Source organism: Marmota monax, unplaced genomic scaffold, assembly GCF_021218885.2.
Source record: "Marmota monax isolate L192 unplaced genomic scaffold, Marmota_monax_Labrador192_F-V1.1 WCK01_AAM20220418_F8-fsc00048, whole genome shotgun sequence".
NCBI classification, from domain to species: domain Eukaryota; kingdom Metazoa; phylum Chordata; class Mammalia; order Rodentia; family Sciuridae; genus Marmota; species Marmota monax.
Window position 1 is genome coordinate 5,484,916 of NW_026694895.1, and position 27,728 is coordinate 5,512,643.

Genomic DNA, 27,728 nt, shown 5'->3' on the forward strand with positions numbered 1-27,728 from the left:
AAAATGAACTAATAAAAAAAAGACACAGACTACATAACAGGTTTCAAATCAAAACAGACTGTTAAAGGCACTCTGGCAAAAACAAAATCAGAGCAAATGATCTATTAGGATCATGTGCTCCTATAATAGTTTCTAATCAAAATGTATACAGTACCAATTTGTGAAGAATTATTTCCTAAAACATTTAATAATATCCTTACACAGCCACAAGAAGAGTAGAAAGATTCTTCCAGTAGAGAAATAAACAAAATAAATGCCTTTTATACAGCTCAAAATTAAAAACAAACAAACAAACAAAAAATGTCCTGAAAATACTAAGAGCAACAGAATTCACATTCCTATTGTTAGGAATTAAAATATGCATCTGTATCATATTTGCATCTGGCATTGAACTACATCATTCCACAAATGCCATCAAATTTATATTCAACAAATATGGATAAAATCCAGATACTCCAGAGAAAACTGACATTTCTCCCTCCTCTTAACATCTGCAACACTCAGCCCAACTTTCCTTTTATGTAAGTAAGCACTGCTGTAGGCCTATATAAGAGAGCAGACCAAGACGATAAATGATGCCACAATCCAGATGTTATTCTTCTAAAACAATTAATTACTCCTTCAAACACAGCATTTCCTCAGGGAACTTCTGGTCCACCTCTCGAGTGTTGGCATCTTACTCAGCTCTGCAGTAGGACATGTAATAAGCAGAATCTTCTAAGTGTGGACATCAAAAATGGCTCCATTGTCTTAGTTCTTGCTCCACTACTGAAATATCTCTGTCGCTACTAATTCATAACTATCTTATTTTCATTTTTATTCTAAACTTACTAAGATATAATTTTCCAGAATGCTCCAAACTTACACATGAATTGCTTTACATATCTCATCGGCAGTCTTTCCAGCTTTCCTTAAAGTTATGGCAAGGTTTTTGGCCCTATTTGCTTCTAGTAATGTCACTTTGTTTGATCCCTTCTGTGTTATCTTCTGCTTGCTTGAAGAAAGATCAATGGCAGGACCTTGTGCCTTTGTCTTGAATATTTCCTCAAATTCATCTACATTTAAATCCTGGGATACAGAAGGATAACATTGGAAAACTGGATTATACTTAAAAATTAATTCATTCAACCACCATTTAGACAATTAGTTAAGCAAAGACCTTATTTTCTTATTAATTACTTGTCCTTGGCCATGGCTACCTGTTATGTTTTGGATATGAGGTATCCCCCAAAAGCTCACGTGTGAGACAATGCAGAAGGTTCAGAGGAGAAATGATTGGGTTGTAGGAGTCTTAACCCAATCAATGATTTAATCCCCTGATAGGGATTAATTGAGTGGTAACTGAAGTGGTGGGGTGTGGCTAGAGGAGGTGGGAATTGGGCCATGGCTTTGGGTATATATATTTGTATCTGGCCGGTTGAGACTTCTCTCTCTGCTTTCTGATCATCATGTGAGCTGCTTCCCTCTGCTACACTCTCCTGCAATGATGTTCAGTCTCACCTGGAACCCCGAGGAATGGAGTCAGCCTTCTATGGACTAGGACCTCTGAAACCGTGAGCCCTAAAATAAACCTTTCCTCCTAAAATTGTTCTGGTCAGATCGGTTTAGTCATAAGAGCAAAAAAGCTAACTAAAATACTATCTCTATTTTTCTGGGTTTTTTAGAGAGCAACTTCTAACACAGAGATAAAAGTGATGTCCAAAATACACTACTAATTCCGACGAGCCGATTCAATTGCTTTAAATAATGAGCTAGCATAGACAGCTGTCACAGACTAAAACTAGTCATCAAACCAGGCAGTAAGTGTGAGAATTGAGTCCTTAATCTATCTAGTTCAATAAAGGATGTTTATGCCCTTTTATAAATTAATAGATGGGACAGTGACATACAAATTTTGTGGCATATACTGAAACTACTCAAAACTACTCACTGCATTTTTATTGCATTTTAACTTAATTTTATAAATCTAGTATTAGAACTGCTTTATAAAATAGTATCCAATGCTATTCTTTGATAGTACTAAAGTATCTGCTTCTTTTGTACAATTGCTCTTTTATAATTATGGTATTAGGACAATCTTAAGACAAAAAACAACATACTTTAGTAGCAAAACCTGCAGATTAACAGAGCACCCATTTTAGCTTTGTTCTACAGAGAGCACCCCTCTAGCTTCTAACCAATGAGAAAAAATACCTCCAGAATTCGCTCATCATCAATTTCATTGAAGACTGTGCCATTGATCTGATTGGGCTTCAGAGCAACCCAGTTAAACACCGGCATTCTGAACTTTGTCTTGATTGGTTTCTTAATTTTCACAGCTAAAGATGTCAAAGAGAATGAAATTAAGATCCAAGACTCCGTAATCCTCAGAAATGATTAGACAACAGTCTCTACAGATGACACTTTAACACTGGAGGAAGGTTAGCAAGAGGCACCCAAAAATTTTGTTTCTTGTTACGAACCCAGAGCCTTGTGCGATACAGGCAAGAGCTCCACCATTAAGCTGCAACAACAGCCTTTTAAAAAAATTATTATTACTTTATTATTTTGAGATAAGATTCCTGCTACATTTTCTGGACTGGCCTCAAATTTGTGATTTTTTTCCTTCCTCAGTTTCTCGAATAACTGGTATTATGTGTATGTGCCACCTTTCCCAGTCCACATGTTTTTAAATGTGGAAAAGATTACATATAGCCTTGGCCAGAGCCATTCAAAAACTCATTTGGTTGAATGTCTTAAAAGCTGTCTTTAGGACCAAGATTTGGGGTTTTGTTTATTTTTATTCAGGAAACTGGATTGCTCCTTTATAGTTATGGTATTAGGACAATCTTAAGACAAAATGCTAGAGAAAGCAAAAATTATTATTGTTATTAGACAGCAGAGAGGACAAATCGTGTCGAGTTCTGACATCCTAAATTCTTACTTCTAGAATACATATTTATAAATAAACCTTAAAGGATGATCAGAGACTGTCTAAACCACCAGGAACATGACACACCAAGAAAGCTAACTTTCAGCCAGGGGGATACATTCCTATGGGTGACTTCAGTAATAGATTATACTGGCTGCTGAGTTATTTCCAAAAGATAAGGGACCATGAATGGCCTAAATCAGAAAATGTCTAAGAAGACAGAAGGGGTACTTAGAAAACACAAAATTGTGTTGCTGCTCACAGATGGCCACAGCACCTTCTCCCTCTTTTTAATAAGCAAGTTCTCACTAGGAGTCAGCTATATTTTACTAGGTGTCATCAATGAAGTCTCTTAGTTGAGAGGATGGGATTCTCTTTCAGGGACCTAAGGGAAGTGCCAACTCTACTCACTTTAAGGAATGAGCTTAAAAAAAAAAAAAAAGTAATCCATTCAAAATGCTATTTTAATTCTATATCATAAGGAAGTCTTCCTATACTACTTATATACATTCTGTGCACCACTCTGTAGCCCAAGGAACTATTTGTGAGTTTCACTCTTTGCCATTATTAGCAAGGGAGGGAAGGAGAACTTGCACCTCAATGCAGAAAAAAAGCCAAACACACCCAAGTGTTTACTGGATGTCTACCTGTCTGCCTCAGTTGATGTTTACTGAAAAAGGGAGATTGATAGTGCCTCTCATTCCTCCAGAGTTATGAAGGCCATAGGAAGAGCAGGAATTCATCTGATAAATGCACACAGAAGCATGCAAGAACACAGAGACACAGCTTCTGCCAACCAGGACTTTCCACCAAACATGGCACCCTCACCCCCAGGTGTGTCAGAGTCCTCCTTACACTTCACTTGTGTCCACACTACCCATGAAAACTGGATCCTCTGTGGGACAAAGGAATATACCCTACTCTAGGCCGCCACTTTAGCAATGTGGGCAGAAGGAGACCACTGGGGGGTGGGGGGAGATGTGGGGAGGAGCAGTAGGGACTCCTTTCAAAGGGAGGTGACAGGCTGGTGCCATTGCTTTCTACCTTTCCTCCACAGATACTACAGGCTTAGGCCATTCACTACCTGTTATTCTATTTGCAGTCTCCCTTCTTGTGACTCTTTAGCCAGATAAAGAACATGCCCAAGATCAGAACACAGGCAAGAAAGCTCTGGGGCAAGTTTTCTGACTTTGGGGATGGAGTTGGGGAAGAGCAGGAGGGTATACAGGTGACCATGATATACACTGCATCCCCAGGGTACAGACCAAAGAAAGTGGCTCTGAATGGATGGATGTTCCACCAAGTGAGCCATGGGACGAGTGAGAGGGCACTGGAAAGGGGCACCCAGTAGCTTCTACTTATTCTCCATGTTTCCTTAGAATAAATCTAAAATCCTTTTAGAGTCTGTATTGGACCCAACTATGACAATTAAACAAAAAGAAAAGAACATTCCTTTTCTTGGAGGAAAAGAAATGTGGCATATGAATCCAGGATTCCTGCCTACAGGACAATCATGTCTTCTACAGGTTCAACTGAAATGTGTGGGCAGACCTGGAGTAACAGTCAGCCAACACCCAGACTTCCCGCAGATGCAATGTCAAAATGCAATGGGTCAAAGTAAGATGGAGTGGAAAGATGTCAAGGCACAGTGCGACCAACAGGAACACATGGCAGATACTCAACACACTCGGTGAGGAGCAACCTACAGAAAAGCTTGATTGGCCCATCTTTTGTGGAAGCAGAGAGAATAGAGAAAATAAAAAAAAAAAAATTAGATATGGTTAGAGTCAAGTGGCTCAGTGGTTCACGCACTCTTAGCATAGAATTTCATGCTTCTTGGACACACTTCACAAGGCAGCGTGGAGCCAAAAATTCATTTCCATTCAGGACTGCCTTGAAGATGTATTATTTTGTTTTGTGTTTTTTCTTTTTTTAGTCATTTTAAGAGGAGGGAAAGAAAATGTTTATTTCATTGTAGTGGTCCCAAACAGCCATACTGAACTATGTTAGGTATTTCATAGGATTTGAACAATTTAATAAAAAATAAACATCCAAGGTCCAACTGCTCATTGAGAGGATCTAAGCACATCTTTCCAAAGACAACAAAGGTCACAGGCTGCCCAGCAGTCCATCACAGGTGACCTACCCCAGGAAAGGGAGCAAGATTGTTCCATCATAGTCTTGAGGAAGTAAGCCTTATACTTTAAATGCCTATTTCACAATACTAATATCTTCTTTATAAAAGAAAGAAAACTCTAGAGATAAACTATGTGAACTTCCTCCTGGTCCCATGTTGTGACAACCAAGAATATAGTATGCATTTAAGAGATAAAGAGATTCTGTCACTTGTGGATCTAGAGGTTCAATGACATCACAGGTCTCTGACTTCATGGGAGCCCTGGGCATATCAGCTCAGCTCTGTCACTAGTTCTCTTGGGACACTCTGAATTTGTCTGGCCTCTTGGTTCCAGAGACAGAGCTACTGAACACACTGGTAAAACATCTCACAAGACTGGCTTTAATCACTACCGAAAACCAAACTAAAAATGAATAGTAAAGAGATTAAAGGCTTTGCAGAAAATGCCCAATCTCAAGCTATCAAAGACTCATAAGATCTTGTAATCCTTACATCTTGTAAGACAGAATGTCTCTTATAATCACTGAACAATGGTATGGAACTAAAAAGGAATTACTTCAATCTCACTTATAGTCTTCTAAAGGGCATAAGATACAATGGGACAACTTCCAACTGTGGTAAACCTGAAGGCAGCATCTGGTTTTCAGCTGAGCACAGAGATCTACACCTTAAACTTGAAGTAATCAAAAGAACAAACTAATTTTTAAAATGAAGTGGTGCAAAGTACCCGGGGGGGGGGGGGGGAAGGAAATTAAAAAAAAATAACAATAACCAGGCAGGACATGCTTCTTCAGAAGGAAGCCCCAGACCTACACACTTTAGCCTCTGGCTATCACCTGCCAAGGCAGATCTGAATTCTGTGTTAGGGCTCAGGTGAATGGAAGTGGATGCTGAATCACACATTAGCTTTTGCCAGGGAGAAAGAAGCAGTTCCAAATGAAACATCACGGCAGACACATCACACAGTGAGTGCTCCTCAGGGACTATAAGGAAAACTAATCAGGGAGCCCAGGTGCACGGGACAATTAGGGGTTTCCACACTTGATCACTGAGAACAGCCTGGTGATGGAATGGATTCCCAAGGCTTGTTATGAGGTTTGTTTATTTACATTCCACAATCCAACAGTTCCACGAAGACATTCCTCCAACTTTTCTCTTCAGAAGCAATAAAAGGTCTAGAAGAAAGTGGTAGATGGGAGGAACTTGAAGGGTAGAAATAAACCACCAATATACTATGAACATTACTCTAAATGGCAATTTGTTTGTGTGCTAGGCAGTTTAATAGAAGTCTAGATGGAAGTAACATCATGGATCTGAGGTAGAACGAATGTGGTAAGAGCAGCTTTCAGGTGTCTACAAGGGCTCCAGTCACTAAAGCCAATTAGCCCTACTAACTGGCTGGTAAAGCTGCTGATGGCACCCTTGAAGGGATAGAGAATAGGACATCTTTATAGCCAAGACTATCTTTCAGACCTCAGGCAAAAGTCTCTGAAAACTACTGCAGCCTCAGAAGTGGAGGCTGACAGAGCAGTTGTTCACAGCAAATAGGAGAATTCATAAACAGACTAGAGTGAATGAGGAAACAGTTACCCAACAACAAAGGATGGCAACCTCAGAGCAGTCCTGAATGTCTGGGAGACTGCTTGTAGCATTATAGACAGAACAGAAATTCATTTCCAAGAGTCAAAAATAAAAACTTATATCAAATAATTAAAGTAATGCCCTCCTCTCACTGGCCAGCCCCTGGTTATTTCTGGTGAGCCAGGTGCTACACTCCATCTCCTAGTTAGCAGGATAGCAAGAGTTATTATGAAGAAGCCTTTCAAGGCACTGTTGTTGGCAGCACTTCCCCTTGAAGTTTAATCTGCTTCTGCAAATTCTGATCTCCTTAAATGCTCAGAAGACATGCGTGGAAGCCTGTGTCAGGCAATTACACATAAAGGCATTTTTCCATTTTATATATGACATTTCAAATTTCTTAAAAATGAAAAAGAACCAGAAACACTTAAACTCTTTGCTTTAACCACTACAAATGTTTAAGAAGTGTTTGCTGAACTCGCAAAAATGCACTGGTCCTTATGAAGGCAAGTTGTCTCTCTTCTTTAAGTTGAAGGTGGGAAGATGAGGTGAGAGATCAGAACCTCCTGCTAAGGAAGAGTGTGATAAAGGCCACACAAAGGCCAATGCTGCCCATGTATGACTAATTTCAGCTACACTACCAGAAATGTTCTTTTACTAAGAGAACGTCCATGTCATTGCAAAAGACCTATCTTCGAAAGAAAGGCTTTAACTCTCTGGAGGTGGGCAAATGAGCACTTCTTACATGAATACCCTGGTTTTAATTATGTGCTCTTACCTGCTAATCCTGAGTTGAAAACCACTGTGGGTGAAGATGTTCCAGGCAGCGGGGGTGCAGAGGGAGGAGGGGGTGGTGGCAGAGGAGGAGCTGGCACAGTCTCTGCTGCAGGACCAGGGAGAGGAGGAGGTGGGGGCGGGGGAGGAGGAGGAGGTGGGGGAGGTGGAGGCGGAGGAGGCGGAGGCATAGGTGGTGTTACTGGGCCATTTTGCACTAGAAGAAAAGAAACCAATTGACTTTGAAAACAAAAATGGTCTTCCTGCAACATGTTGTGCATAGAGACAATATAAAAACAGTTAAAATGATAAAGGTTTGCTTTCCAAAACCATAAACTTCCTTATCAACAAATGGGGAAATACTTGAATATAAGTGAAATGAAGATTTATAACCTTAATCTCAAAACAAATAGTTCTTAAAATCAGTGAAACAATGTGCCAACAAACGCAAAGGACAAAAATGGACAACTAGTAAAAGAAGAAACACAGATAACCTGATTGTATAAACTTAGTTCTCCCACATGGCTTCTTACCTGCTTCAGGTGTGTCTGATGATAGAGGTAGTGGCGGGGGAGGAGGAGGCAAGGGTCCCGAGGAGGCAGCCCCTGAAACTGGTCCCACAAAGTTACCCGGTGCTGCATCTGACCCCATGGACATTGTGCCAGAAGCCACAACTGGCAATATAGCAATATCCCCATCCCCTTTCTTCTGAATTTTAATGGTCCCTTGTTTCTCCAGTTCATGAATCTTTTTTTCCAGGGTAGACTGTCTTTGAATGGCTTCTTCTTTTTCTTTAACCATTTTTCTTAATGTGTGAACTTGGGTATTTGCATCTTTGTAAATTTCCTGCAAAAGAGTTCATGGCTAAGAGTTTGTCTCCGCATGACATTCACATTTATGACCATCAGATTGGCATATTGAGGATAAAGGAATTAACTAAAAAGAGAGAAAAAAGGACACTGAATATGAATAAAAGTTCTATGAAATTCAGCCAGAACTTATATGGTCCCACTAATTATGAATTATACTACTGGTACATGCAATATACTCCAGCAACTGTTATTGCTAATTAAGTTCTTTCCATTTAATGAATCCTGCTAACTCAATTTTCCCTGCAGGGGGAAAGGAAGAGAGCAGAGATGACTTTTATTCCCAAAAGCTGACTTTGAAATGTCCCGAGATATTCTGCTGATGTGGCATGTTTTCCTTTCACTAATTTTCAAATCCATCTGTAACTCTGAGGTACGCATATCAGCTAATCATAAACAAAGGGCCCTAAATCAGACTTGGATAGAAGTCAGACTAGGATTAAAAATCCGCAAAGCATAGACTAATCTATTCATGAGTAACCAGGGGCTGACTGTTCTTGAATGGGTTTCTCTGGCCCTCATAATGCCCCCTTGACCAATCTCAGGACAGCAATTGTTGTAACGTTTTCCTTTTGGTAATGCAGTTAACAAAACAGGCCTGAGCTTCCCTCCACTAATTACTTATTTCTGTGTAGGTTTTTACCAGAAAACAAAGAAGTTACAATTTTCAATTCAAAGGCTGCCCTGGTTTCTTTTATTAGGGGCCCATAGAAGTTCCAGTGAAAGGAGTTTTATGGAATTGAACTTACTTGCTGGGCCTTGCACATGTGCTCTCTCACCACAAACCTCCAGCAGGCAGGGAAACATTCTTCACACCCTGTCTATTATTAATAATCTAAGAGTCTGAACTTTGAATTGAGTCCATATGCTACAACTTTGTCTCGATGGTGTGCCAGAAAATAAATTTCCAGAGTTAACTAAAGGACATGTCAGAATATCAGGCAACACACACAGACATGATAACCATCACATAAAATGTGCTGCTGCATTAAACAGTGGTGTAAGGGCAAGCCATTTGCCCAAACCCCCTCCAGGCATGTTGGTGCTTTTATGTTCTGCACAATCCCAAGCACATGGATGGCACTCCATAAATACCTGACAAGTAAGGTAAAACAATGCTACAGCCAAATCAAATAACTGGGATTATCTGATAATAAAATGAATTGGCTTTGCTTTTTCCTTTTTTTCTTGGTGAATGTCACCAGGTCTAGCCTGTGCTGTGATTCACGGTTTCCACAGCAACCACCAAACCCAGTTCTGAGTAGAAGCAAAGTAAAGGAATACAATGAAGTCCAAGTCCTAATAAAAATAAATAAGTGGCATGAATTAAATCCATGCCATGTTTTTATTTCCTTCTAAATGGGTGAGCCTCAGAATCAACTCATCCTCCTCCAAATGGGAAAACTGTTGCTCCCAAAATCTGTGATAAGGAAATCCTGAACCTCCAGTATATGAGTGCATGCACATGTGTACACAGACTCTGACTACGTGTACTTTCCATTGAAGGATCACCTCCGAAATGGCCCGAATAAACATGCTGCATCAATGCTTTCCTCTGAAATGAACGTGCCCCACATTCAACCAGCCCAAAGCTGGACCACATCTACCATCACTCCACCTGGGGGACTGTCATTGTTACACTTACTCGCACAACATCCAGTTCCTTGTTCCTCTGCATGAGCTGCTTTTCCAGTTCCACAATCTTAGACATGGCTTCATTTTCTGTGTCTTGCAGTTTCTCAGATAACTGTAAAATGTTGAAAAGGAAACTGTGTCACGACACAGGATCATTTAGACCAGGTCCTTAGACCTCAGAAAGTGTAGCTCTAAGACCTTTAGGGGCCCTTTAGAGTCCTGCATGTGTTATACAAATTGTTTAATGGAAATGTTAGTATTTATAATATGGTTCTGGAAATATTTTTGTTTCTCCCAAGAATCATTTATACATGATCTTTAATAAAAACCTCAGTGTTTAAATATCCAATGTGTCTCCCTCCCATCCTTTGGAGCTAGCAAGGGTTGAGAACAGTAAGGTGAGGGAGGAGGGTCATCCCCATCCCCAAGAAAGAGATGTCAGGTAAAAGCTTTTGAATATTGTTGATGTAGTTTGAAAAAAAAAAAAGCACTACAGATTGTTTGAACACAAATTATTCAACTAATAAAAGCTATTTGGAGGAGCCATTCAAATAAAGATGGCCTGCTACAAAGTAGACTCTATGGTCATACTAGCTGAGGCTGAATAAGAGATGGTGGGGGGCAGTGGGGGAGAAAGAACATGCACTATTTACTTAAAAGGAGCTTTCTGCACACAGCTGTATGATTAAGCAACTTTTGATTTCTTACATCTTACTAAAAATGATCAGTAAGTAAAGGAAATCATAGAGAAAATGTAAAGAGGAAGAGTGAGATTTACACTAATCAGGCTCAGAACAAAATACAAATCTCTTAAGGGGAGAGATACTGGGCTTTTAAACTGTTTGGTAAACGCTAACTAGCTCACTGTAGTATTTACAAAAGGAGAGTTGGGGGCTCAGCACAAGCCAGGTAGATGCCCATTTTCAAAGTAATGGTAAAAGGCAAAGGAAATGACACACACCCAGTACTTAAAAATAAAATATGGGGAGAAATATGTGGGTTGTTCAAAGGGCAAAATAATATTCCCCCAATTGGGGACAATTCACTTCACAACAAAGAAAAGTGGTAATCAATTCAGGCCAAAAATTTGGTTCAAAATTCTTGGGTTTCTCTGTTTGTTCTTGTACTCTCTGAAATATTTGTTTAATGAACAAATAAACAACCTCTGAAGACTGTTAAGACTCTTATTCTACTTGGTCTGTGGTAGGAGGATCACAAGTTCGAGGCCTGCCCCAGCAACTTAGTGAGAGCCTGTCTCAAAATCAAAAGATCTGGGGATGTAGCTGAGAGGTGAAGTGTCCCTAGTCAATCCCCCGTCCTACACACAAACAGAAGATCAGATCACTACCCCAATATAGAGATGACACTGTTCTGAGAGGATAGTCTTCCTTAACGAAGATGATATTTGGGAGAGCTCACTGATTTCCTTAAAAAGGTCTACTGCTAAAATGAAACTATTAAGTGATTAAGACAGGAATATTTAGATAAGCATCAAAAGACACTATTTAATTATCTCTATGGGACTGTGTGGACATTTTGAGAAGAAGGTGGCTAATCTTCAAAAAATACTTATTCATCTCATGCCAAATTCCCATATTTCATTCCCCTCTAATCCCTTAGGTAATGCCAGTGATTCAATCCTCCTGTGCCTGTAACTGATTGTCAGGACAAGCAATTTATTTTGCAGTCCTGAGAGGTAGGTCAGCTGAGGCAAAGAAAGGGGTTCCATTTTGCTTTCAGTAACACATCTGCCTTCTTTGAAAGAGCCCAGAATGGTTTATGATAATTCTCTAACCCAGTCACAGCTCATTTCTAGACTCTGATTCTTTTAAGTTACTGCCACAAAAGTGTATGTTAGTTCTACTTTGCACCCAGAGGGAATGCCAGCAATTTTCCCTTTTCTGAGATGTAGTTACATGAGAGATGTTTTCTTCCAGTTCTTCCACCCTCTCCAAGGCTGCATTCTTGGTTTCTGCATCTTCCAGCAGAGCTCCTACGTCAAACACATTGTCCAGGTAAGCCTGAATCTGTACTTGCAGCTTGTCACTCTCTGTGTGTTTCAGCTTCTAAAAATCAGAATTTAAGAGGTGACATTAGCTTATCTTTAGAAACAGAACATACTTACCCAACAGTCTACAAGGTTTGTTTCTTCCCAAAGTCCAGCCTTTTCCAAAAGGTTTAAGACATCATCCTCCTTAAGACAATGATGAAGTGACTATTTAAGAAGGTAGGATCAGATTGGTTTCTTACCCATCAAATATTTACATAACTATGTAAATATTTAATGTGCACACATGTAAATATAAATATATAAAATATACATATTTACATGTGTGTATTTACATACACGATTTCCCCCCCAATACTTCCTACCCCATGTAGTTATACTCCAATCTAAAACAATTTGATATATGTGAAATCAAGAAAACAGAAGAACTAAAAGTAGCTTTGAGAGGGAACGGTCAGAAGCAACATAAAACTTAAAGGGGTGTTGGGGTAGTAGAGGAGATTGTAGTAGGTGCACCTTGCCTGGATAGTGATGGTGGACCCAGGTGGGACACAGTTATACAGGAGGTGACTTGGGCATTAACCTTGGGTTTATTTATTTTTTAATTTAAGTTGTAGATGGACACAATACCTTTATTTTATTCATTTTTATGTGGTGCTGAGGATCAAACTCAGTGCTTCATCAGGCAAGTGCTCTGCCACTGAGCCACAATCCTAGCCCAAATCTTGGGTTTATTTTAGTGCAAATTTCTAGAGCTCACTCTTCATGAATGCTTCCCTAAGGCAGTGCCCCACATCAACAGCTCAAGGCTTCCAAAGCACAGATCAGAAAGCTTTCCCCAGTTCACTGTATCCCTGATCAGGGATCCTGAAGGAATTCAGATACTACAAAGATAAACTTGCCTCAGAGAAGGCCAAAAAAATCAATGAATCTTCTCTACAAGAAACATTAGTTATGAATTTTCCTGAGGATAAATGAGTGGCTTGAATAATATCTGGCACATGGATAATGCCAATAGCATTTTTGAACAAATCAAAGTCTACATGCAAAGCTGCTTCTGTAAACTAATATGGTATTTATATGTTATGTATTCATCATATTACTTTTCTAACTACCTCTATCTATTAGAGTGCAGAACCAATATACTTACAAAGTTCAAGAAATAGAATTCTGATAAAATTTAAAAATTTTAAGAGGAATTCCACTTCATGTAAATTCTTGGAAAAATGGGTTTTCTGCTAGGTTCTAACCTACAATTTAGCTTATTTTGAAAGAGGGTATGTTCCACCACAGTTCAAAACAAAGGCCAGAACAGAATATGATGAAAATGGTGAAGAAATTTCTTGTGATTTTTCACAAGATTCACAATGAATAATAGGTATTCACTGATAGGTCACCAACCTGCCATTACACATTGGAGTATAAAGCAAGATATCACAAAGCCAAACCCAGAAAACTATTAGGAATTTATGTGCCCAATTTTTGTTCAAATACTGTTGCTCTGAACATATGAGGAAAGAGGACAGATAAACTTCAACATCAATACATAAAAAATTCCTTTAAATACAATATTCCAAAAATGGCATCGGTGGGTCTTTAAATTATAGGAAAATAATTCCAACATGTCTTTAATGGAAATCCATTGTGTCTCTCCCTGAGTAGAGACTTTAGACATTAGGACAGTCTACTCCAGGGTAGCTTGGTTGCTCTGGTGAGCAAGGCCCCTCAGGTCAAGTGTAACCATCTCTGTGATTTTTCCCTCCCAGTGCTGTGAAAAGACAGTACTTGAAATCTCAACTTCATCCCTCATGAAGATGGATAGCTAAATATCATAGTTGTCCAAGGGAAGAGCTCCTATCATCTCTATAGCTAGAAACAGCCTTGAAATTGAGGTCAGCAATTCCTGCCCAATCTTCCAAATTCAACTGGACCATTCCTATATGGAAAGAAAAATAAAACTGTCTAGGAGTCAAAGGACATGCTTCGCATGCATAGATTCTCAAGTCCATTTATGATTTGAACATCAACTTTCAGTTTCTTAACTGAAGAACTTCAGGGAACTAGCTGAGCACTTCTGCAAGGAAACCTGGAAAAGAGAAATTAAACACCCCTCTCCCAAAACCCAAAAGTGGAACTTCTAAAGCCACAAACCCTTCAAGCAAAAATTAACAGTTTCAGGAGGAAGTTTCTAGTCTTCATTTCCTCATTATTTATCCTCCGAGCATTTCTCTTCACTCTACAGCAGTCTTGGTTTGATTTTCCCTGCCTAGATGAGGCCCTCAGAGTAACCAAGAACTCAAACTGTGCAGCAGTTGGGTGAGTGATGCAATGAGACTTGACCCAGACTTGAGCTCACAAACACAGGCAAGCTGCAGCCGGACTGCAAGAGGTCATCTGGCTCCTGTACTAAAAGGCTGCTGGCAAAAGACTGCCAGAGGTCCCAGAAGGTCTACAAGAATCCAGTTTCTCTGGCAGATTGCATCATTTGGATTGGTTCCTTTTAACTACACGACAGTAGTTGACTATGCAGAGCTTTAAGCATTCCTTAGCCACTATGGAAGTGCACCGAGGGTAAGCAATAAATCAATTCTTACACTGAAGCCAAAGGTTATAGCTTTACTCACATCCAAATACTCATCCAGGCCTAATTTGGTGAATTCATATTGGAGGTGAACTCTGAAGTTCATATCTTCTACTGAATGAACTACAATATTAATAAACTGCATCGAGGCCACCTGAAATGAAATTGCCAAGGGATTAGACAGATGTTAAACTTTTTTCTCATTGAATCATAGGCATATGCTTTTAATACACAAATTAGGCTCACTTACCAAGTCCTTCATTTCACTGGGTCTTTAATAACATTTTACAATGTTTTTAATTTAAAAAGTCATAGAGTTACCACAATAAGATACTACTTCATAGCCACTAGGATGACTGATAATAAAAAGAAATATAGTAAGAAGTGTTGGCAAGGATGTTGAGAAACATGAAACCCTCATTCCTTGCTAGTGGGAACATAAAATGACGTAGTCACTTTGAAAGTGAGACAGCTCCTCAAAATGTTAAAGTTACCATGTGACTTATGTAGCGAAAAGAAACATATACACATAAAAATTTGTACACAAAAGTTCATAGCAGTATTATTTATAACCACATGAAAGAACCCAATGTCCACCAACTGATGGATAAACAAAACGTGGTTTATCTACACAATGGAATATTGTGCAAAAATAAAAAGGAATGAAATGGCTGATACATGTTATGGCATGGACAAACTTGAACATATCATAGTAAGTGAAAAGAACCAATCAAAAACAACCACAGAAGAGTTGGGGATATAGCTCAGTGGCAAGGTGCTTGCCTAGCATGCATGAGGTCCAGGGTTCAATCCCCAGCACAACACACACACACACACACACACACATTTTATGATTCCATTTATTTAAAATACCCAGAACAGGCTAAACTATAGAAATAGAAAACAGATTGGCGATTGCGTAAGGGTGGGGGTAAAATAAATAGAAAGTTGCTGTTAACAGGCACAGAGATTCTTTGGGGGGTGGGGGGTGACAGAATGTTCTAAATTGTGGTGATGGTTAAAAAACCTACTATACACTTTCAATGGTAATGTGGAAGTTATGATAATCATATTTCAGTGAACCTGTTCTTAAAAAGTCATATAGGTACACACCGCAAATCAAGTAAATTAGTACAGGTATATATATATAGCATAAAAATATGAAAACTATTGCAAACAACAACATTTAAATCACCTATAACCCTCACTACAAGGTAATTTTTTCTAAACATTTTCTCTGTACTCCAGCCTACCAAGAGAACAGGAACAGAGCTTTGGCCCATCTTTCCATGCAATCACCCTGTTTCTATTCCATGAAAGCTTTGATTTGGTGCTTTCTCCTCACGATTGCAGCAGTGGCCCTAAGATCTGTCCCAGAGAAAACTAGTTTCCAATCTAATAAATAATAAAACCGAATTCAACAGATCTATTTTGCTCTTGATAGTGACAGTCTTTTATGGTGGAAATATCTTGCTCAGGCTTTCCCTCAAAGGCAATGACCCAGCAGAAGCTCCAGGAGGAAGGTAAAATGACTGAGGGACTCAGGTTCATAATCACCAACCTCTTCCCCAAGACCAATTCCCCCTAGCTATTTTTTTTGTAGTTGTTGATAGACATTTATTTGTTTGTTTGTTTGTTTGTTTATATGCAGTGCTGAGAATCAAACTTAGTGCCTCATACATGCCAGGCAAGTGTGCTATCTATCAGTAAGCCCCAGCCCCAGCCCCTACCCTTAGCTTTTTAAAAATTGTTTTTACTGAGTTAGAGTCCTCTTGGAATGTTATATACTGGATATCTTCGGAAGATGTATAAACTCTCTAAGTTACAAGGGGACTCTACTACAATTAACCAAAAAGTATTTCAAGGTCTACGGTTAAATGAACTTAAAAAATCATTTTGACTGTTTTTCGTTTTCTTTTCTCCACAAAAACACAGAAAAGGGTCTTAAACTACATATAAAAAAAAAGTTACATGTTATGAGGAATATGTTGTTTGGGAGATTGGGCAATGTAACTGCATTCCCAATTTATCAAAAACCTCATTTTCTGGAGGGAAAATGTGGTTGAATTCTAGCATCTTCCCATTTCTCTTCTGAAACATAGATCTAAATGATCTGCTGACTTTATAATAAACCTAAAAGACGACTATTTTTATATGACATAGAATCCAGCAATAATAGTACTTGGGGTTTGTTTGGGGGAATTTTCTTTGTTTGTTTTTATAGTAAGAATTGGAACCCAGGGACATTAACCACTGAGCAACATCCCCAGTTCTTTTTACTATTATTACTTTTTTTTTTTTTTTTTTTTTTGCGCGACAGGGTCCTGCTAAATTGCTGAGGCTGGCCTTGAACTTGTGATCCTCCTGCTTCAGACTCCCAAGTCACTGGGATTACAGGTATGCACCAGTGCCCAGCAATGCCCAGGAGTTGAATTCTTGCAGCCTGACAAGAAGGTACCTTGCATGTGTGCATATGAGTAAGTGAACTGACAGGAACTGGCTCCAATCTGTAATACAACGGTATATGTGTTTTATTGTTGTTGTTGTTATAGTTGACAAAAGAGTGTATTTTGACATATTATACATACATGGAGTATAACTTCCCATTCTTGTGGTTGTACATGATGTGAAGTTACACTGCTTGTATATTCATATATGAACATAGGAAGTTATGTCTGATTCTATTGTCTTTCCTATTCCCATCCACTGTCCCTTCCTTTTATTCCCCTTTGTCTAATCCAATGAACTTCTATTCTCCCAGTCTCTTTACTGTGTGCTACCATCCGCATAACTGGGAGAGCATGTGGCCTGTGGTTTTGGGGTACTGGCTTATTTCCCTTAGCATAATAGTCTCTAGTTCCATCCATTTATGAGCAAATATCATAATTTCATTCTTCTTTATGAATAAGAAAAAAGTATTCCATTGGGTATATATGCCACATTTTCTCTATCCATTCATCTGTTGAAGGTCACCTAGGCTGGAATGTTATATACTGGACATCTTTGGAAGATATATAAACTCTCTAAGTTTTTAGAATTGAGCTACTATAAACATTGATGTAGCTAGGTATAGATGTTTTAATGGGCTTATAATTTCAGCAAACTCAAATGACAGGGTTAGCAGTTATCATAAATAAGTAAGATGGGTCATATGTAATACAATAATGGACAGTGAAGATTGTGAAAAATTGGAGATAATATCTTTACAGAAATGGGGGCCTAATGTTATTAGACATTTTTAATAAAAATAAAAAATCAAAATCTAACATTATGTTCACCAAGCCTGTAGCATGGTTTCAGTCTGGGGCCTCCAGTTTGCAACCTCAGCTCTAATCAAACAAGAAAGTTCCTCCTTACAAGGAACAGAAAAGAAGCTGGTAATGTAAACCAAGGCCAGACCTCTTTACATATTCATTACCAGTGCCAGCATTCGCCTGAACTTCTCCAGAAAATCCTAACAAGAATATTGCTGGGAGCCATTAGCCAAGTAGGTATGACAATTTCCTTGCCAGCGTACCCCATGTTGCAGTGACATTGAATGTAGGTGACCTTGCTCAAGGACCAAGGCGGATTAGGGCGTTCCCGGTTTAGGTTCCAGGTTTAAGGTTTAAGATTATTCCTGCTGGGAATAGGGCGTATCCTGCTGCCTGAGTTCCCCTTGAGTTCTCACGGGATTCAGACAGTATATTTTGGAGATAGAAGCCCAGTGGAGGTGGATTTGGGCAGAGAACGTGGATTTCCCCAGAACGTGATTGTAGACGGCTGGTGTGAGTTCGGGAATAAAGAGTTGCTGTTTGAATCTACAAGCTGTGTGGTGGCTCGTGATTGTGTGCCCAGCCAGACTGCGGCAAATATAAAAGTATGCATTGTTTCACATACATGTTTTTTCATTTTCCAAAAGCAAATAACATGCTTTATGGAAAAGAACAGTTTCTCTATAAAAGATTTCATCTTTCTCACTGATTTTGGAAGGAGATGAAGGCTAAGGATGCATATAAAATTTGAGGTCCCAGAAAAAAGAAAATTCACATAAAAGGGTTAGAAATCTGAAAACCTCTGTTTTACACTTTATAGTCACTAAAGCAATTCAAAATAAAACTTTACATGACATCCTAAGTATAGGCTTTGCAATGTAAGAACTGTTTGGGATAATTGCTCCAGGTTAGATTAAACTCAGTTAAGGATCTCCTGGGTCCAGAAGATCGCTAGAGCAAGTGGATTGGGTCAAAGGCTACAGCGGTGTATAATGTGTCAGGAAATTCTCTATGGTAAATCCCATCTCAGTCCAGAAATAAGATTTGGGCATATGGATTCAGAAGTGCTTAAATGTATTTTGCTGTGCTCACCTGAGAACAATAGCACTGCTATGAAACCAAATGTCCTGCATGTGATTTAGCCTGCTAAGAAGATGTACAGTATGATTATGCCATCACAGAGTTACTAAAGGAGGAAAGAGATTGAAGGAGGGGGAAATCACTGCTGAAGAGTCAATTCTACAAAGCAAAGTGCATAGTTTTTGAGAATACAGTCTGGAGAAGGGCAACTGACTGGAGTCTGCAAGAGTCAAAAACATCAAGATTCCTTACACCCTACAAATATTATGTAGTACCATTGGTAGTTCAAGTTGGCAATTGTAAGCATTTGAACCAGGTCTCAATTTCCTTTTCCCCAGTTGTGTGGTTTCCCCCTTTATTTGCCATACATAATCAGCACTCTTGGTGTTTACTGAATGTGTTTGAAATGAATAAAACTGTAAACAAATACCACAAAGAGAAAATACAGATGAAGAGAAACATTCTAGAAAGGATCTATAGCATATTAAACTCAATTTTCTGTCTGTCCTGTATAACACATGTGTATGTATATGTATGAATATACTTAGGGAAAAAGTGCTGAAATTGAGTTTGCTTTATTGAACGTAGTATTAAATAACTCACCATAAAATCTATGTTATTGTCTTCATTCCTGAAATGTTCCATCAACTTCTCGAAGCGCTGTTTTTCTCCACAAACCTGAAACATACATTTTTGTTGCCATGTCACATTCCAAACACAAGCATTCCAAAATTAGATATGGAAATTTCAGCATTAATAATTACTTCCAGAATATCTTTGTTTTTCCTCTTCCTCTCTCACACTGTTTCTCTCTGAAGTTAGTTAATTCACAAATAGCCACCGGAAATAGGACTAAAAGCTGATCCTTGATTTCTTTTACATATTCTCTTGATATTTTAAAATTAATATCAAATATGCTCTTAACTCATTGTTGTTTTTGCACACCCAACAATATTTTAAAATGCATTGAGAATCCAAGATCATAACTCATGGCAAAAAAAAAGTGTGTGTGTATGTGTGTATGAATCACAATAGCTTTCCTTTTACCAAATTACTTTTAAGGCAGACATACTAAAAGATTCAAATAATTTTTAAATTCCTTGAAAGCAACTCAAAATTTTCATGTCTAACTGTATCAAATAATTTTAGTGCATAAATCACAACACAAGAGTAAAGCAGACAATTTGGAAAGCTATATTAACCCACATAAGGTGAATATAGAAATTTGTGGAAATTCGTGAAGTAGTAATTCAGCCCCAAGGCCTGAAACATAAGCATTTAGCTCAAATTAATGCTTTCATTGAACAGGTGAAATAAACAGATAAAATAGTGGGAACCCCAGGGCTCCAAGGTATTTTCACATACATGGAAATAAATATTTAAATACATCAAGCTAAAACACAATGTCAAAGGAAGACTTTATTAAATACTAGTCCCAAAATAAAAAGATGACTTGCAATTCTGTCACTGTCCTTGGCTACCTTTTAAGTAGCAAAGTTCTACACCTACTGCTTTATACATTCTACCTCCAAAAAAATATTTACCTGAACTATGAACCACATGCTGAATTAGTAGAACACAGTCCCCAAGTTAGCATTTTGCAAATTAAATGTAGATTTCACAAGCTAAGCTCTAAATTTTGATTCCATTTATGATCTTAGATATAGCCAGCAAGGCTAGTCCTGAGGAATTATTCTAAAATAGTATTTCATAATGCTACAATGCAGTCATTTAATTCAGTCATGTTAAATTCCATGTGAATATACATATGTACTGATGAAGAGAAAGTTCCATGAAGGCAGGACTTTTGTCTGTTTTATTTACTACTATATCTTCAATATTCAGATCAATGCTTAGCACATTGTAAGTACTCAATTATTTGTGAATTGCCCTGAATAGAAGATAAACAAGTAATTGGGTTAATACTTCAAAAAAAAGGTGACTTATTTACTACTAATCTCTATCATGTTTTAGAGTAAAGAGAGAACCATTGAACCACTATAGACAGGTGTCAAAAGTACATCTGTAGGGCTGGGGCTATAGCTCAGTGGTGGAGCACTTGCCTAGCATGTGTGAGGCACTGGGTTTGATCCTCAGTACCACATAAAAATAAAAAAATAAAATAAAATAAATAAAGGCATTCTGTCCACTACAGATGTACTTAAAAAAAAATTTTTTTTAAGTACATCTGTAATGATAGTTCCTAGGCCTAAACCCAACCCTGGGAATGAGAAGGAAACAGCCTCTAACCTGTGAGGGTCTTCTAGTCTTAAAGACCAAATTCTTCCAACAGAATAAGACCACAGTTTTACAAAATTCTGTTGATGACTCTCCATTTATTTATATCTGCCTTAATTAAAAATAGTTTCAAGAGGCAGAGGAACATTACATGAGCCCAGACAGGAGGAAGAAGAGTTGGTTTGGAAGGGAGAATTGACAGCCTTTGAAAAAATCTGCTTGTCCAGTTCCACTCTGAAGAGTCTGATTCAATAGTTTTGAGTGGGGGTAGGGTGACATGGACATGCACGATTTAAAAACACTATTACTTGTTTTGATGCTCCATGAAGGCCAAGGACCAGAAACCTAAGGGGACATCATGTTCTGCCCCTGCACTCAGCCAAACCCTCAAGCAAATATGTGGCAAATTCCTGGAAACAAAACATTTTATTGAATATAGTGAAGCACTCTAGGCCCTGCTCTCTATTCTGACATCAGTTACATCTATATCCAAAAGGACAAGCATCCTCGCCTGCAAAGAGGGTCCAGTGGTTGAAAATTGCCAAGGGTTGGCAGAGAAAGGGTCAGAATCACAACCACAACTTTATTTTAGCACACTCCCCAACATAAGAACTTGAGGAGAATGACTGGCTTCAAGATGATAACGGCAAGAAAAAGAAAAGGAAGAAAGGCCCTCTTGGATCTGGGGACAGACACCAGCTCTTCTAAGAAGTAGACCATGATTAATGTTCTGTTGAGCAAATAGGCAGGCATTCACTCCTTTAGAAAAGGTAAGAGCCACCCAGTGAACAATGACAACAGACACAATTGCTAGTAGAGCAAAGCCCTTCAAATCAAAGAATGTTAGGAAGCTGAAAAGTGTCTTGAATAATCTGATGCCTTTGTTTTATGAATAAAACTAAGTCTCAGACAGATTAAATATCCCTAACCTGATGGATGGTCAACAGAGTGGCAAAACCAAGACGAGAATCAGTCTCCAATGTCCACTTAATGATCCCACTCCCACATAGCCCAGAATGCTCGGATCAACATAGTCCATTACAGAGGATAGTTATACCCTTCCAGAATTATCTAAGAGACCAGGAAAAAAAAAAAAAAGTAAATTTAAAAATCACAACCCTTGCATCACACACATAATACTTGACATATGTGCACCAGAATTTTCCACAAATATCTAAATACAGCAGACTCCAGGGGTCCAAGCTGAGAGGTATTGAATGAGAATCTGCACAGATGGGATTAGGAACTCAGGCTTTTAAAAAGAAATCATGGTTTCTGGACAAACATTTAGGAACTAGTGACTTATACAATATTAGACTGACTCAGCCATTTTGACTACCAACTACAAGACCAGTTGAAAAATAGCTAGATAATTACCTTTCCAGTTTATTCAATTTCCAACTGATCAACACAAAAGAAACACACACTGCTACATCTGGGTATCACAGGAGTGCAGCACTATGCAGCCACCTGGTCCCATTTCTGCCCTCATAGCCCCTCACCTCCATCTGTGTTGGAGGTTAAAGCTGCAAAGAAGGACAGTTGTAATAGGAAGGACCCACAGGGGTAGGCAGGACAGGAATTAGTACACTGACCCTGAACAGGTATAATTACTAACAGGATAACTCATAAATAATCAAGGATTGCATCCAAGGTATTAGAGTAAATAAATTTTAAATAACAGGGGAAAGTGCATGTGGGCAGTAACAAAACAAACTAAACATAGCCAGTTAATAAAAAGAGATGACGTCAAATCAAGTATAAGCAACACCAGATTAATTTCATGATGGGTAAATATTTCCAAAATGATACTGGCTTGGTAGGCAGGACTGAAATAGACATTAAGAAGAGTTCCCACTCCATGTATTTCTTTACAAATCCCTCATTCTGTCAACAGACAAATTCATGCTGAGAACATGTGTGTCATGAAACAGAGAAATAGTTTTCATCTTCAAAAGGAAGAGATTTATATTTCTCTTTATAGTTACTATAAACTTAGTGAAAAATAATTCAAATACACAAAAGGACAGATTGCCAAGATAAGAATCCTTGGAAGAATCTGAGTGACTGCTCTCCTCCCTCAATGTACAAACCAGAACGACCCCTCCTATCAGATCCACCAAGCCTCTCTATGCAAAGGATAACTAACACTGCTTCATTTCTATTCCCAGATAATGGTCAGTCCTATTTTCTGACATTGCTCCCTAGGAACAATCTGGGTTTCAGAGGCCCCCTTCATTTCTAAGGAAAGGAAGCATGCTAACCAGATTCACATTTGTTTCTATGGCTCTAACAATCATTAAACAAGTGTAGAATACAACCCCACAGGAAATGGGAAGATATGTTTGGGGAAGTTGGTAAAAGTTGTGTCCCACATCAAAGGAAAGTTGTCTTCATTCATACTGCTCACATCTGGACCACCCCACATGCTTGGTTAAAATGGAACCACCATGGTTGAACGAACATACCCATTCTCTCCTTTGAACTGGCCTTGTTTTAGAAAATTGGTGGGAATGAAGACACTCATTTTCAGAATCTACACATGGGCCTTCATGAGAATATTCTCAAGGGCTTCATCAAAATGAAATCAAAATGAAGCCAGGAGCACATTTGCACATACTTTACTGCACTTTACGTATTACTACATGTAGCTTCCATCTGCGAACAAAGGCTCAACAATATAGGAGGAGAAAACTGAAATAAAATTGTCAGATTTCTACAGCTGAAATTTGTCATTCTTGACTTTTAAATTCTCTGTATCTCTCATGACCCTATCAGCTCTACCATCAATTTCCTATGCCCATAACAAGAGCCACTGGAGTAGGTGGGGTGGAGAGCTAGTTTAAGAGCTACAGTGACACCCAGCAGAGCCAAGCAGACTAGAAAGGAGCCCCTTTTTTGGATTGCACACCTCTTTCAGAACTTAGTTTTCCAATAGTAACACATTTAGTAACACATTTTCCAATAGTAACACATTCCAATAGTAACAGGTAGGCCTACCAGAACTTCAGTAAACCAGCAGGCAAATAAAAGTCCATGCACTGGAAAAGCATGTGTGCAACTGTAAACTAAGAGGCAGCTTCATTGCAAATCATTTATGTACCAGTTTCTTGTGAATAAATTGACCAACCTGGAGTAACACTGTGTAGAATGGAAATGTGTAGGCTCCGGTCCTTCCCATCCCCAGAACAACTGCCCCTTTAAGCTCTAACGCTATTGGTGTGAAGGGTGAGGACAGCAGATTGGGACTATGTGGCATATTATATGGGATCATAAAACTCAGATTTCAAGTCAAAGTTCTGCGACTCTTCTGCTGTTAACTTGGACCACTCTGTGAACATCTCTGGACTTCATTTTCATATAGGCTGAGACATGGTAATTCTAAGTTGCCCACTGGCCTCAAATTTAAAACCCTCCTGCTTCAGCCTCCCAAGTAGCTGGATTATATGAGTATAGCACCACAACAGGCTCCACCCACATTCATTACCTTGAGAATCTAAGATTATATTGCCAATTTTCCACCTATGCTTTAAGAAGCCATAAGTGTCACAGAGGAATTAAGGGTGAAGAAGCTGTAAAGATTACAGAGCTTCAATGGACTCCAAAGGTCAAAGGCATAGCCAGGAGGGGAAATCCCCAATAAGAAAGATTCTTGAGACATCCCCTCCCACCTAGCCACATTTGACTAATTCTACTGAGTTGCCTGGTAAGATTTCTTGAGTGAGAGGATTTTTTTTTTTAATCTCATTCAATATTTTGAAGCTCTAACATTCTAATCTAGCATACCAATATAACATGATATTCCCCAACTGACCACCATGGAAATTCCATACAACACAAATTCAGAGGGATGCACTGGGATGCACTGGGTTGTGCAGACCATCAGTACCAGGCTATAAGGGCCGAACCACTGCTATCTCAGCTTGGCTGGTTCAAGCCTGCTTGCAAAGCTGATAAATCCTGCACTGCCCAGATGAAATGGGCCTCTCCCTCAAAAAGAAAGATACATTTTCACTTAAACAAGAACTGAAGGAAAAGTACAACTCCTGCCAAAAAAACAACTCAAGTATGTTCTCCAACATCTGTGAAATGCATTTCAGAACAGTATCCCAATGCATTTGGATAGACCCAGGGCCCTGGATGCAAAGGAGACTGTGGTTAAAAGTGTCTCTGGGGTGGGCAGAGGTTAGTGGATGATTTCCCTAAAGGCTCAGAGCAGAGAGAAGATGGCTATACAAAAGCTCTATAATAAAGAGTATTATCTTGCCAACCAGATGTTGAAATTAACAGACTCCTTCAGCCACCCCTGTGTCCTTCAAGGTCAGTGGCTGTGTCTCTGGCTTCCCCAGCAACAGCTCCCAGGGAAAGCCAAGTCTGCAGGAAGAGTAAGGCCCGACTTTAAGGAGGGGGCAATAAATGCTTCGGGGTTAGTTATATAAAAATTAAAGGCCCCTTGCTTAAGTGTTTCCTTCTTACGCTGTTGCCTGGCGCCTGCCTCAATACTTTCTTTTTCTCTCTTCACAATAGGGCCCTGTGAGCCAAGGGGCTCCCTGCAGAAAGGCACACTTTTAGAGGCACACACTGTTATGACTGATTAGACTACCCTTCTCGGGGCCTGCCTGAGAACAAAAGTTCCATTTTCTTCTCAGGGCCTCATGAAGTAAACAATTATTGCATCATTAGTCCTAGGTGAAAAGCATCTTTTACCTTCAGTTGCAAGCACCTGCAGTCTGAGGATTACTGATGCCATAATGGCCTGAAAAAACTACTTTTCTGGGACATTCTATGGTTATTGGGGTCTTTTACATCATACACAGACACCTAATGGCTGCCGTGACAGAAGCGGACCACTGGACCTGCTGCTGGCTCTCAAGTCTCTTTGGGATTAAAAGGCGGAAATGTTGATCTAACTAAAATGCTCTAAAACTAAACAACTTTATTTCATTCCAGTGTGGGGTGAGGGGGGGGGGGGAATGAAAACTAAGCAACTGAATATATTCTGCAATCTAATCAACCCTCTCTCTTTATAAATTAATATAACATTTATATCCAACTTAGCCAGGGGCGCTTCTGATTATGAGCCGAAGGTTTCATCTGAATAATGCTAAAAACCCCTGTGAAAACTTCAGTCATTTTTCCAGATGGTTCCAAACATCCAGATGTTTGGCAGCAGGCACACAAAGCATCCAGATGATTATCTTACTTTCTATGCATGTATCTTGCTGTACTGAATAAAGAATCCTGACACAGAAGCAAATGGATAGTAAATCCCCAAAGGACCATGCGTTAACATACCACAGTTTAAATAAGAAATGTATCTTTTACCACTTCCCTAACCAAAGATGACCTTCATTAAATTCTAGAGCATAAGGATCCACAACATTTTATAAATGATTTCTTTTTGGAAATAGTCCTAACGTCCAACTTGAATCTCTCTAGCAAGATTCACATCCCCTGGTCATTAGAAAGGATATACAGAGATTGTTTCAAGGCTACCTGGGACCATTAATTTTGTGTCAGCTTGCCTGAGCTAAGGAATGCCCAGACAATTGGTAAGATAATGTCTCTGGCCATGCCTGTGAGGATGTTTCATAAAAGATGAGCATTTGAATGAGTAGACTGAGTAAAGAAATCTGCCCTCACCAATGCTGTGGGCTAATTCAATCCATTGGGTACCATGAGAATCTGGAGGAAAAGTGGATTGTCTTTCTCCTTAAGCTGGGACATGCATCTTTCTCTGCTTCCTCTTGGTCCTTCAGACTCCAAGATTTACAGCACTGGCGCCCCTGTTTCTCAGGTCTTCAGACTTGGGTTGAATTATACCCCTGTCTTTCCTGGGCCTGCAGACTGCAGATAGTGTATTATAGGACTTCTCAGTTTCCATAATTAGGTGTACTAATTTCCATAAGTCTCCTTTTAAATCCATTGCTATACCTATTGATGTCCTATTGCTCCTCTTTCTCTGGAGAACCTTAATACTCTTCTATTTTTACCAGAAGACCAAAATACTTCCAGTTCTTCAAGAAAGACTAATATTTAAATAGCTACCTGAAGATGCAGGCCTTCTGCCATCTCTAGGGTGACTCACCAGCCAGAACCTTCAAAAGTGTAAGGCAGCCTAACACTGCCTTTTGTTGTTGTTGTTGTTATTGTTGTTACATTTGTGAGCTATATTTTACTTCTTTTGATTTATTTTTTGTTAAATCCTTTACTTTCATTCATTTATGTTTATCGATTCATCCTGTAAGCATATCCAATTAGGTCAAGTAGGGAGGCACAATGACACATCTTTAGTGGTTATCACATGGCCTCTAAACCACAGCAATGGCATTGGTTGCAGCTGTTTAAAGCCTACAGCACTTTCATCACGGACCTTGGGACCCATTTGGGAGGCAGCTGTCAGATCATGCTCTCCACCGGGCTGCATTCCAACAAATCAAGTTAACCCATTTGTCCCATCATCTACACAACAAATAATTACATGCATAAGAATGTAACTATACTGCAATATAATTATAATGACATTAATATAGTAATATATAAGTTCTAGATTGTGATTTCCAACCCATTTTAGTGTATTCCTGTAAATTTTATTGAAATATTCACAGAATTGAAAACTTGGGACTTCATGGGTTAAATCAAAAATGGTGAATCATGAATTCA

At 39.0% G+C, this 27,728-nt stretch overlaps 1 protein-coding gene across 8 annotated transcripts in view; it reads right to left on the minus strand.

Moving 5' to 3' along the window:
• The window catches only part of Fmnl2 (formin like 2), a 283,661-nt gene that overhangs the window by 17,072 nt on the left and 238,861 nt on the right, over positions 1 to 27,728 (minus strand). For 4 of the 8 annotated variants that reach the window (XM_058573498.1, XM_058573496.1, XM_058573497.1 and 1 more), the window contains exons 10-18: positions 19,431 to 19,505; positions 14,537 to 14,647; positions 11,821 to 11,970; positions 9,915 to 10,016; positions 7,934 to 8,246; positions 7,405 to 7,617; positions 4,618 to 4,638; positions 2,194 to 2,318; positions 866 to 1,068 (exon numbers count right to left, since the gene is read on the minus strand). In XM_058573498.1, the coding sequence (XP_058429481.1) occupies positions 866 to 1,068; positions 2,194 to 2,318; positions 4,618 to 4,638; positions 7,405 to 7,617; positions 7,934 to 8,246; positions 9,915 to 10,016; positions 11,821 to 11,970; positions 14,537 to 14,647; positions 19,431 to 19,505 (1,313 nt within the window). The remainder of the gene's footprint in view (positions 1 to 865; positions 1,069 to 2,193; positions 2,319 to 4,617; positions 4,639 to 7,404; positions 7,618 to 7,933; positions 8,247 to 9,914; positions 10,017 to 11,820; positions 11,971 to 14,536; positions 14,648 to 19,430; positions 19,506 to 27,728) is intronic. The other 4 variants (XM_046426925.2, XM_046426924.2, XM_058573499.1 and 1 more) reach the window with 1 other exon arrangement.